Raw genomic sequence first — 12,485 nt, 5'->3', positions numbered from 1 at the left:
GTCATTTAGAAACTATTCATTGATGACTGTTTGGGGTAATTTCTGCATTTAATTTCTGCATGATAAAAGAAGCATATTTAGTTGGCCACAACTTCGCTCATCCAAATTTCGGAAAGTTGGGTTGAAAATCGGAGTTTCATCGGAAACGGAAAAAAAAGGTGGCCAAAGATGAATATAATCTCAGCTATCTTAGATGTTTTTGCTTGAAGGGACGACTGTCAAAATATTATTCATTGCTTTCTTATTTAAAATTAGATGAATTTTTAGAGTTTTCTGTAGGCACATATGCATGAGAAGGGCTCTTTGGCTCATACCAATAGACTATCACATTTCTGCGTTTTATCTTATAATTTCTTATATATTTTCATTTAGTTTTCATATTATTGAGTTTTTAAATTTTTTAATCTATCACCAAAATTTCACCTCTCCTCCCAAATTCAAAACATATTCTCCCTCTAGTTCCTTGGCCCTTAACTAATCCTTTGAATACTCTTCAGGCAATTATAGATGCTTTTTCACATTTCAAATTGTAAACAAAAATCCAAATAAATCCAAGAAAATGAATAAAAAAAATGAATAAAAAATGTATCTATGACTAAATTTTAGACTACAATATGAGCAAAAATACGGTATATCAGTTTTTTTTTACCAGTATGGACAAGTCACGATATTATTAAACCATGAATACTAGTTCTAGGATCCTCAAAAAAGTACATTGAAGGAATTCAGGTGATTCACTGAAGTTCCAACTGTTACACCCCTCTCTCAAAACCTACTAGGTAATTGTTCGTTTATCTTATATATAATACGGTCAAATGCTCAGTTCTTGGATATTTAACATAGAAAAAACCGTAAGAGTACATAAACACAAGTCCCGAACATAACTCAAACTATTAGCAATAAAAAAATCGCAGTAAAGGAAAGCAGCAAGATAAAAATAATTATTTTTTACTAAGCGCTCTTTGTCTCTGCCTCCAAAAATAATAGACCCCAGAATAATGAACTATAAGTTATGGCTGTTTGTACAGGAATAAAATAAAACGGACACCAACACCATATTTTATCAATGCCGTAAAAGCTACATATTTAAAGCAAGGTCAAATGTAATTACATACCTAGGTTCACTAGAATAAGTTTTCTCAGCGGATATATTGTTGATTATGAAAGACGTGTCGTCATTGCGAAGAGAAACTAGTGCTTCCTTTTTTGGCTGTTTTCGAGAGTTTAGAAATCTTCGAAGCTCATCAGTGGAACCATGAAACATTTGTTCTTCAGATGATTTCGAGAAGTGATATTTCTCTCCTAGAAAAAAGAATGTTTGTAATAAAATACTAAAACTACATGTATCTTGACCAGTTTTTGATAAAACTAATAAAATTAAAATCACATTTGATATTCATGTGTTAATTGCTGAAAACTTATCAGTTAAAGATTTTATTTCACTGTAATTTTCATTTTCAAATGTTGTAATAAGTACAAAAGAAATCATTTGCAATATAATTTGTTTCCAGTAAAGCGCCAATGACGCAGTAGCCTTTAGGCTTTTACAGTTAGGGAAAGGGGCAGTAGCCAAACTCTTGTTTGTAGTGAAAACTATATGTGTCTCCGGAATTTGTTATGATAACAGTCTTCGGAAGAACTAATAAAATTAAACTGAATATTTGATATATAATAATATTAATTGCTGAAAGCTCATCACTTCAAAACTTTATTTCACAGTAATTTTATGTTCAATGTTATAGTACAGAAGAAAATATTTGTAACATAATTTGTTTTCAGTAAAGCACCAACGACGCAGTAGGCTTTAGACTTTTACAGTTAGGGAGGAGGTAGTAGCAAACTCTTGTTTGTAGTGATTTTGTTCGTTTTATGCTTGATTAGCATATTCAATTCAAGTTTTACTCGTTTTAAGATTTATTTATTCATTTACTTATTTATTATTATTTATTTATTTATTTATTTTATATTAGTACACGTTGAATGTTTGTTTGCTATAATTGTTTATTTGATTTCTGTTCATTTTGGGTTTCAATTATTCTTTAACAGTAATTTCTGGTCGGTTTGAGTTTGAACTAACGTAGAAATTTAGTTCTGCTTATCTTAAGTTTAACATGGTGTTTACTTTTCTTTGAAAAGCTTCGTTTTCAGAAACTTTTATTTTAATTAATTATTTGTAAGGTAGACTTGTAATCAAAAAATTTCTGAAATAAGTTATGTGTGTAAGAAGTAATCGCCAAATTCTGAATCCGTATTATTTTGTTTTTAACTGCATTGAAGTTGTGCACTACTTTCTACGATTAATACTTATTCTGCTTAATTGTCATGGTATTAAACATTTAAAACATACTAAGTGTCAAAATCAAAAGTTTCTTAAAAGATAAAAATTTAAGGTTCTGTTTCGAAATAAGATTTCCGGTATTATTCCCAGAATTTGTGAGAGATATGGGGACTGACTAGGTTGTCGAGCTGATATTTTGGAGTCCTATCAGAATTCAAAGTTATTTGATTTCTAAAAAGTTAAGCTTCGAAACTAAAGCACTTTATTTAGACAAAATTTAGGAAATTCGCAGGAGTTAAAACTTAAAAATGAAAAAAGTTACAGAAAGAATTTTGTTTATGGAACACTAATGTAAGCACCAGTTTCTAGAAGCTCAAGACCCGCCATCCGTGTTGGGAAAAAACACTCTGAAAAAATAGTTACCTCTATGACATCAAGGAAATCGAACGGGATGGAAACTTTAGAAATTACTTCTTAGCGTAAAGTTTAATTTTGGACATAGAAGAGTACATGTCTTCTTGCTTACATTTTACGGCATTAAACGTCTAAAATGTAATAAATATTAAAATCAGAATTTTAGAAAAATCGGTACTTCTGTTTCCAAATGAGAATTTATGGCATTATATGGAAATTTTGCCTAGGTTTTCGAAGGTATGATTTGAAGTTTTGCAGTCTTCAAAGTTAATTCATTGCTAAAAATTCTAGCTTCAACAAGTAGGACATCTTTCTTAGACAAAATGCAGGGAACTCGCTAAATAAAAACTCCAAGATGGAACAAGTCACAGAAATAATTAGTGTTTGTAAAACCAATGTCAGCTCCAGTACTTATAATATCAAGATATGTCTAGTGCTGGGTGATATCCAATAAGATAACCGAAATATCCATATTGCTGAAAACATCGATATTTTGATATGAATTTTTCAAATACCAATATTTTAATATTCTTATTCCAATCTACAGACCTCTGACTTAATGAAACTGAATCTTAATAAAGAAGAAATAGTGCTGGTAAATTTGAATCGAATAGTTAGAAACTGGAATGTCCACCCCCCCCCCCCCCAAATACTAAATATAAAAAAAGAACAAAAGTATACATAGCCATCTCAGTTGGACTCGGACGCCTCGAATTGGAATTTCGCTGCAGCAGGGAAATCGGAGTTTGTAATGAGTTTTATGAATTCCCTAAGAAAGTGCCGCTATTGACCCATTCATTTGCTACAAAAATGGTGGTGTCCCCTCTTAAGGACTTAAGTAGCATATAATATGAATCCAGATATAACCCATCAGTTTATAATCACCGGTGGGGCACTTCAGGAATTCGATAAAACCCGGCTTTTATGTTTCCTCAAGAAACTTACGGGGGTTACCTAAACAAATTGTTTTAAATGGGTGTTTCGTACGGCCAAGTAGCTAGTACCTACCACATTTCTGTTTTCGTTTTCCTTAGTCCTAGGAATCTGAATCTACCGATGTGTTCCATAAGGACCCATCGAGCCTTACGTGTGAGTCTATGTTGCAGCGTTTTTGTTGTAAATTTATTGCTTGAATAAGTTGATTGATTGATTGATTGATTTTATTGGGAAAAGGTCTTTCATAAACTGTTTGCTACAATACCGCATCTGTTTTGGAAGCTAGTACCATTAGCCTTTAGAATAAATATCACTAAAATTCGAAAGACTTATTGGGTTAACCCATAGATGATACAGTTCGATATGAGGCTTTTGAAGAGAATGGAGTTAACATTTTAATTACATAGCATAATAATGCTTTTGTTACCAAAATAATTCGCAAACGGCTAGCATAGGAATACCAGTTAAAACACGCCTTAACAGTCATTAAAAGAATATTTTTTTAGACATCTATTTCTATCTTTCGTGCATATTTCTACGTAAAAGACCCAACTGAGGATCGATTTATGAGAATATGCACAGACAAATTGTGATATTTTTTTTTTTTTAATTTGTTTATTTGCCACGGGACTCGCGCCAAAAAACGCAGAAAAAAGGGGATCTGAGTGAAAAATATGTGAGAAATGCAAAAAACTGGACTTTTTGTGGAGCCTGGAAGATCCTCCAAGAATGGCAGTACGGGTGGCAAAATGGGGCGACCACCTAGGACCCCGTACTTGCTGCGGCTTCACTCATAACCCTCTTCCGTCGGTATACCATGTTCCTTTCTGTAGCTTATATATTTCATTTGGCAATTTTTCGGAATGTAGACGTTAAAATTAGCATTTCATTTGACCATTCTAGCTATTCGTTTTCAAACAGTTCGTGGTAACGAACTGTAATAAGGAGCGACCTTGCTCAATAGTAACCGAAACTCTAAAAAACGGTATTTTGATACCAATAGATACATCAAAAGAATTGTATTTTAATGCTGGTTTTAAATATATGGGTTTCATCAAGTTTAATCTTACCTAGTAAAAGTTACGAGCCTGAGGAAATTTGCCTTATTTTAGAAAAGAGGAACCACCCCCTAAAAGTAATAGAATCTGAAAAGGGTGGGAGTCTTGAGCCCAGACCACTGGCTTGGACTCTAAATGTACATACATTCCTCAGCATCACAAAAATAATAACAAGTTTTTGCGAATAGACCTAATGTCCAAACTACAAGGATACAGACCTGCACTTATTTATATTTGAGTCAGTAAGTTGCTGGATCTCTTAAACGCAATTTTTCAATCCAACATATCGTTCTAGCTTGTGATTATATTTGAAGATTGATACCTTCAGTGTTGCTACTAAAATGTTTAAATGCACCTACCAAGCCAGAAATACTATAGTTTCATTTCATTCGCTCTCTTCATCGAACAAATACTCGAGATAATCACCAAATAGGACAAATGACTAAAGATTTATAGAATTTTCAGGCTGACTGCCAAGATCGATGGAGTCCATTTAGTTTGACAAGCGGACATGCCATAAATCCGATTGAAAGTTTTGAGAAGAAAAATACAGAAAAAATTGCTGGAGCATCGCCAGATAACAATTTTGTTCAGAAGGTGACAAATGAACCTGACCGAGCAGTGGGAAAAAAGGGATTTTTAGTTTCACGAATGGAGTAAGAGAAGTTGTAGCTAGGATCAAACAACTTTTTCTGATTATTTTAGAATTTGAATAAAACCGATTACCATATTTAGTAGAAAGTAAAGCTGACAGAGAAAAATAAAATTCCGAAGTATCTCCAATTTTTTTGAATCCTCTTAAAGAATTACTATGGAGTACTTAGCATCTCATTGGTAAAAACAAGACTGAATCTTTTCAAAATTAATTTAAAAAAATCAATTTTTTTGAGGGAAGTAAAGAGCAAAGTAGAAACTTAAAACGAATAAAAATTACTGCTTCACAGTCTATTCAAGATATATCAATAAAGCTAGTAAAAATAAACCACAGAATCATATTTCCCTATGTTTGTAGGATTATAGAAAACTAACGATTTACTGAAAACACAAAAACCAAGCCTAAAAAAACAAGAATGTTGATTTATTAGCTAATAGTGAGTACATACCCTGACAACAACAAACTAGTCTATAAAGCTTTTTATAGTCTTTTACCAGCTTTAATATCAGTATACAATTAAAATTATCTTAAAAACATAAGCATAAAAATAAATACTTTTTTAATAACCATAAAGTCACTGAACACCATGCAGAAATATTGGATTGATTTATCAGGTAATATATTAGTCTCACCAGCTATAATACCAATAGAGAGTAATAAACAATCTTAAATTGTAAGATAAGTACTTTAGTATTACTCAAAAAGTTCTTTATTTGTATACTGTGAAAAGTGGCCTTAATCGGTTTACTTTTCAAACAGTTCGTGGTAGCGAACTGTAGTAAGGAGCGACCCGGCTCAATAGTAACAAAACTCTAAAAAAACGGAACTTCGATGCTAAAAGATACATAAAAAATCGGATTTTTATGCTGTTTCATCAAATTTAGTATTTGTCATCAAAAGTTACGAGCCTAAGAAAATATGACTTATTTTGGAAACTAACTTCCTAAAAGTCATAGAATCTTAACGAAAATCACACCATCACATTCAGCGTATCAGAGAACCCTATTGCAAAAGTTTCAAGCTCCTATCTACAAAAACGTGGACCTTCGTATTTTTGGCCAGAAGACCGATCACGGGGGCGTGTTTATTATTATTATTTTTTTTTCCCAGGGGTCATCGTATCGACCAAGTGATCCTAGGATGTCGCAAGAGGGCTCATTCTAACGGAAATGAAAAGTTCTAGTGCCCTTTTTAAGTGATCAAAAAAATTGGATGACATCTAGGCCCCCTCCCACGCTCATTTTTTCCCAATGTCAACGGATCAAAATTTTGAGATAGCCATTTTGTTCAGCATAGTAGAAAACCATAGTAACTATGTCTTTGGCGATTACCTTGACGCTCTTTGGCGATCTATTAACGCTACAAGTTTATTACGAAAACGAATTCATTAGAATTACGAAAAACAACCTGAAATCATTCGATAAAGGTGTCAAATCGAAAAGAAAAAAAATGACATCAAATCCATGATCCGAATTCCATTACAGAAGAATTTCAGCCCCACACTTTGAACAAAAAGGAAACCACTTTTTCTAAGTGCTGGCATGTCTTTTTTCAGGAATGATCGTGTCAAACCAGTGGTCGTAGAATGTTGGGAGAAAGGGCTCATTTGAAAGGATATTTCAGTATTTGGTGCTCTTCCAAGTAACAGAAGAGATCATACCACAGCAAGGTGGTGTTTCCTGCTATTTTGTGCAATCATTTTCGCCTAAAGAGGGTTATATTGCCAAAGAATGGAAATTCCAAGAGAGTCAATCGTTTTTTCATGGTCCAAAATCTTGAACACGAGCTTCTTAGACTTTCACCTTGACAGACCACAGCAGAGACGAATTTTAGGCCATTTTGTGCCATAAAAAAACAATTTTGGCCCAGAGAGGGTAAAAATACAAAAGAATGAAAATGCTAAGATTCTAATCAATGGTTCATAATCGAAGACCCTAAACTGAAAGTTTTAAGCCCCCAGAAACCCCATCAAGGTTTGAAAGTCATTGCCAAAAGTAGGAGGGGTTTAAAACACATGAATAATTTTTTTTTTGCTGCTAGGTTTAGACAATGTATGAATCAGACTTATAATGAATCGCAAGTAAAAAACCAATATATGGCTTTAATTGTTAGCATTTTATCATGGTAGTAGCGACAGCTGAAATCTAGTAAAGAGTAATCCATGTACCATAGATACCAAAATTTTGAAAATGTGTTTTGAGCTAAAAATCTAGCGAAAAACATTGTCAATTGACGCTGAAGAATAGTAACCATTATTTCAGTTGGTATTGATAGTAAAAGTTTACTGAAAAAACAAATCTATTGGATTCTCAAAAAACGCCCGAAACCCATGACCCCTCAAAAAAGGCGTCGGATCAGAAATGATCGTTATGAAGGAGGAGCGTACATAGCTGTGTTGGACTCAGTTGACTTGGTGCTGCAGTGAGTTGATAGTAGTAATAGTAGTAGTTTACTGAAAGCGGTTCGCCAAAGACACAAAACCACATATTCTCTAAGGATTAGAAATTTCCTTGAGAAGCCTACAGAAAAGAAAAGACAAATTCATGAGCCCCTCAATAGTCTTTTGTCAGCTATGATGTCGATAACTTTTAGCAAACAATTTGCTAAAAATTCCAGCAAGCTCAGTTTTCAGTAAAGTGCTAGTTTTTAGGATTATATTCAGATATCACGAACCAGTTTATTTAAGCTAGTTCTGTACATAAATCTTGTGTAATGTGCGAAATAATAATTTCTGTATTTTCTAAATTTCAATCTTGGACTTTACTTCTGTTAGAAGAACTTTATTTTAAAGATTAATTTCATTATTGTTTTAAAAATTAATTTCAGCAGTCCAGTTCTGAGAATATGCTCTAATAGGGCCCCTTAGAGCATATGAGCCATAGACAAGTTTGCTTATTTACAACGTATCTATAACAACAAAAACACCAAAGTTAGATGTTCCCCCAGTCGGCTGCATGGCCCAAAGTGGGATCAAATGAGGCGACAAAAGACTCCCCAGACTGAGAAAAAACAGTATCGACGACAAAACACAAAAACACAAATAAAAGAAAGAAAGATGACACTACTCGATTGTAACCAATAAGAATGAACTGATTTCAATTGGTAAATCCTTACACATATAAAAAAGAAGAAGAAAGATTTGTAGTAAAAAATGTATCCAGGCCATAAGAAAGAATGATAATATAATAAATAAAATTATTAAGAACTATTTACACATTTAATATTGAACTTTAGAAATCCAACCATAAACGTTTGAAGGTTCGGAAGGAATAACAGCAGCCGTGTACCACCATTAGAAGTATATTGGATACTCTTGAAGATGTCACCAGGAGGCACAGCTTAGATACCAATATACAATTATGAAAACTCTTATCTTGCCCATGGGAAGCTTTTGGCACAGAGCTCTGAACTTGGCACCTCCTCCAAGCCCGCGCTCCAACGCGTAGATCGTACTACAACACTATAGGCGGGAACGCAACTTTGTTTTGTTGCATACATAGCTTAGATACCAATATTGGTTATCTAAGCTGTGCTGCCAGTTTCCTGTCTCCAGTTGCTAGCATCGTTACCGCGCACTGTGTCTCAAATATAAATCGAGTTTTCATAACTGTAATGGTATCTAAGCTGTGCCAGGAGGTTAAAACCAGACTGGGCAAAAGGCATAGCAGAGATCCACATAATATCAGAGTAGATAATATGACGAGCAGTCAGATACACAATTAGAAGACAACGGGAAGTTTTCGTGGTAAAAGAAGCACAAACAAGGAAGTAATCTGATTTGAGATTTAAGAGGGGATTTGTTAGAAGATGTATTAGTCAACTTTACAACGAGTCTGGCATTCTCATGAAGAAACGCTACGCTCTGCAAATTTGACTGAAAAATAAACATCCATATGGTAGAACAATAAGAACTATATGATTGGATCAAGGCGAAGAAATGAAGCCATAGGATAGATATGGGGAATGATTGCTCCAGCTCACATAAAATGTCCAGATTCTGGGCAATTATACTGAATCAAGGCGAACAATATAATCTACAATACAAACTCTTACTGAATTAAGGTGGAACTAAAAAAAAATCCTATCAAGAAGAATTCCAAAGGGTCGGCTATAACTCCTTTCAGAATAAAAGAAAGTACCATGGGACATTTATACCCCATGAATGTTAAAAACAACTGTAGAAAATTTATAAAAAATAAGGATTAGACTTGGAACCCTTACAGCCAAATAGTGAATATCCCATAATAAAGTAACTATATCAAATAAACAAGAAAGTTTGGACTCCTATGTTACACAATTACTCTGTGATTTGTGATCAGTAAGCTCAGATATCCTATTACACAAACTGTAGCAGAAATTTGGAGCCATTTTTGAAGCATACTGGCTACATGCTATGTTTAAGGACACACATGTTCCAATTTTAACCTAATATCCATGAAATAAAAACTTTGGTGGAAATTAAACACCGTCTGAAATATGTTCTTTCAATGCTTTGATTTTGACTTCTGCGCTTCGAAAGTTTTCTGTTCAAGCTTCAGTTAAAACTATAAGCCATTTGTGAAACGTGCAGGAGATGCATTGTGTTTTATTTGGGATAGGCTACACACATGACCATTTTTGCTTTGTATTTTTAAATGGTAATTTAAAAACCATTAAACACCAAATTTGTTGAAAACCAAATACCATTTGTGAAATAAGTAAAAAAACAGAAATCCATAAGATTTATAATCAACAAGCTCATCAATTTCTACACAACTTATACAAGGAATTGTAAGCGTTTGTTCAGTAATAAAATAAGCCCATTTTTGGGACAGATTATTATTTTAAATTAGTAATTTCTATAACCCTTAAATGCCAAATTCCGAACACATCAGATACTATTTGAGAGAAATGTATTTATTGTGCTTGGTTTTGGACTTCAGATTAAAACATTCCCTTCAAACCAACAAGCTCAGAAATTCATAAGCACAGTGAAAACAGTGGGTAGAGATTGGAAATCATTTGAAAAATTCTAGGATGCACACTGTATTTTGTTTTAGGATGCTCACGTTGCAATTTAGCTTCATATTTATAATTACTTACTTCAAAACCCTTGGGTGCCAAGATTGATGGATATATATATATATATATATATATATATATATATATATATATATATATATATATATATATATATATATATATATATATATATATATATATATATAAATTGTACAATAGTCGCTTCCCGGGCTCTGATTTTGGACTTTCGTGCTGCAATGCTGCAATATTAGGGCTCTAACCAGCAAGCCTATAAATCCTTGTATACAACTTGTGGTAGAAATTAAGATAATTTGTGAAACATTTAAGATACGTACTGTGTTTTACTCTAAGTCAAGCGACATTGCGATTGTAGATTGCGATTGAAATTGCGATTGTAGCCTCAAATTTGTAATTCACATACTTGATTTAAGTCTTATCTGTCTTTAAAGGTCCTTTCGTGGCCTGTTCTTTCTCAAATTTGTTGATGTCGCCACTATATTAGCTCATATGTGCGTAATCTTAGCAATACGTCTGATGGATTTTTTTTTCGAAGGCAGCGAGGCTGAACTGATCCTTTAGATCTCAAGTCAAAGATCCACAGAAACGATTCACAATTTGCATAAATAGCAAATTGCTATGATGAGCGAGCTGAACAACATCGTTATGAGCGTTGTAGATGAGTTTCGTAAGCTGTGCCTGGCTTTTGTTTTAGAGGGGCTCATGGTTCCCTTAAAGACCCTAGTGATTGAATAGACGTCGTCATCCTGATACTGAAGATAACAAAGAGAATCGGTCGTTTGTTGTATATTCTGGTTTGTCCATCCACCCCTACTCCACCCACGAAAGGGGCCAAATGGCTTGTCGATGAGGGAAAGGACTGCAATTTAGAGGACAATGAACAGCTTCGGTGATAACAAGCAGCCTTATAAAAAATACTGGTCAAGGTTTTCGAAGCTTTCTGGAAGGCTTTCTCCAATAACGTGGGTTCTGAATTTAGCACACATATCTCTTGTTACGAACACTAGGTTGGGTGGGATGCTAAAACAAGGAAGAGTGGACCATAGAATTTCTCTTTAGACAAAGTCGAACGCCTCTTTGAAGTCTAAAAGTCTCTTTTCTCTTTGAAGTCTTTTTTTAACAGGAATTTTAGCTCACTTTATCATAAGTTTAATAAAGGTCCTTAGCGTGTTTTAATCAGCAAAGCACTTCGAAAAAAAATAACCAGAAAATTCGATTTTTTTTTTGTTTTACCATTTTAATGTTATTTTCTTAAAATAAATTTAATTCTCTGAATAATCCTAAAATCTAAAAGACTTTTCTTTGGGCCTAGGTCTGACATTATTTTGGAAGAAAAGCTCTAATTAACGATAATCAGGAGAGCAAAGAGACTACTATTTTTTTTACCTTCTTTTCGCTTTGCTTTAAATAGTTCGTAGAAAATCATTCAAAATGTAGTATTAATCTTTAACAGTATAAAAGTAATCCATCGGTTTCCTGCGTCTTTGACAAAGGTTCTGTCCCCTCTATGTCCAATTCGAGTCAGAAGTGGAAAATAAATGAGGCGTAAAGGATATCTGACGGCAATCTTAAGTAAATTGCTGGAACAAACGGTAGTCTAAGCATAGAAAACCCAAATATAATTTTTCCCGGGAATTGTTAAGGGAGACAAGAACAAAATTGTATAGCTATTGAGATTAACAAAAACGTTCTAGCTTCAATGTCTGCATACGTAAAACTGAAAGAATCCGAAAGTGGAACTTATATTAGTTTAAAAAACAAGGAAAATCTTTTATGTGTATTTCCAACTTAGCCAGTAGATAAAATATATCTATTTATTGACAAAGTTTTTCATTTTTTTTTTTTGGACTTTGAGGAAACTCAATAGATTCCACTAGTTCACTCTTTTTCTTGTTTTTTTTCCTCCTGTTTTGGCTAAAAATACATTTCAACATTAAACAATGAAATTACATACAACGACAAAAAAATTAACTTTCATTAAGATCTGGTCACTATAACCTATACCTTAAACTAGTTTCATTTAAAACGTTGTTCAAATAGTAAAATAATTAAGATTACTTAACAAAAATTTTTCCGAAAAATAAGTTTTTCAAAAAAAGTAAAA

General features: G+C 33.3%; 1 protein-coding gene across 5 annotated transcripts in view; it reads right to left on the bottom strand.

Annotated features, from left to right (window-relative positions):
• LOC136031200 (protein madd-4-like) overlaps positions 1-12,485 on the bottom strand; it is a 369,461-nt gene that overhangs the window by 143,888 nt on the left and 213,088 nt on the right. For all 5 annotated transcript variants that reach the window (XM_065710561.1, XM_065710563.1, XM_065710562.1 and 2 more), the window contains one exon: positions 1,116-1,302. In XM_065710561.1, coding sequence (XP_065566633.1) covers positions 1,116-1,302 — 187 coding nt within the window. The remainder of the gene's footprint in view (positions 1-1,115; positions 1,303-12,485) is intronic.

This window comes from Artemia franciscana, chromosome 9 (genome assembly GCF_032884065.1).
Source record: "Artemia franciscana chromosome 9, ASM3288406v1, whole genome shotgun sequence".
NCBI lineage: Eukaryota > Metazoa > Arthropoda > Branchiopoda > Anostraca > Artemiidae > Artemia > Artemia franciscana.
The sequence above is the reverse complement of the archived record's forward strand: the minus strand, read 5'-3'. Positions and strand labels throughout refer to the sequence as shown.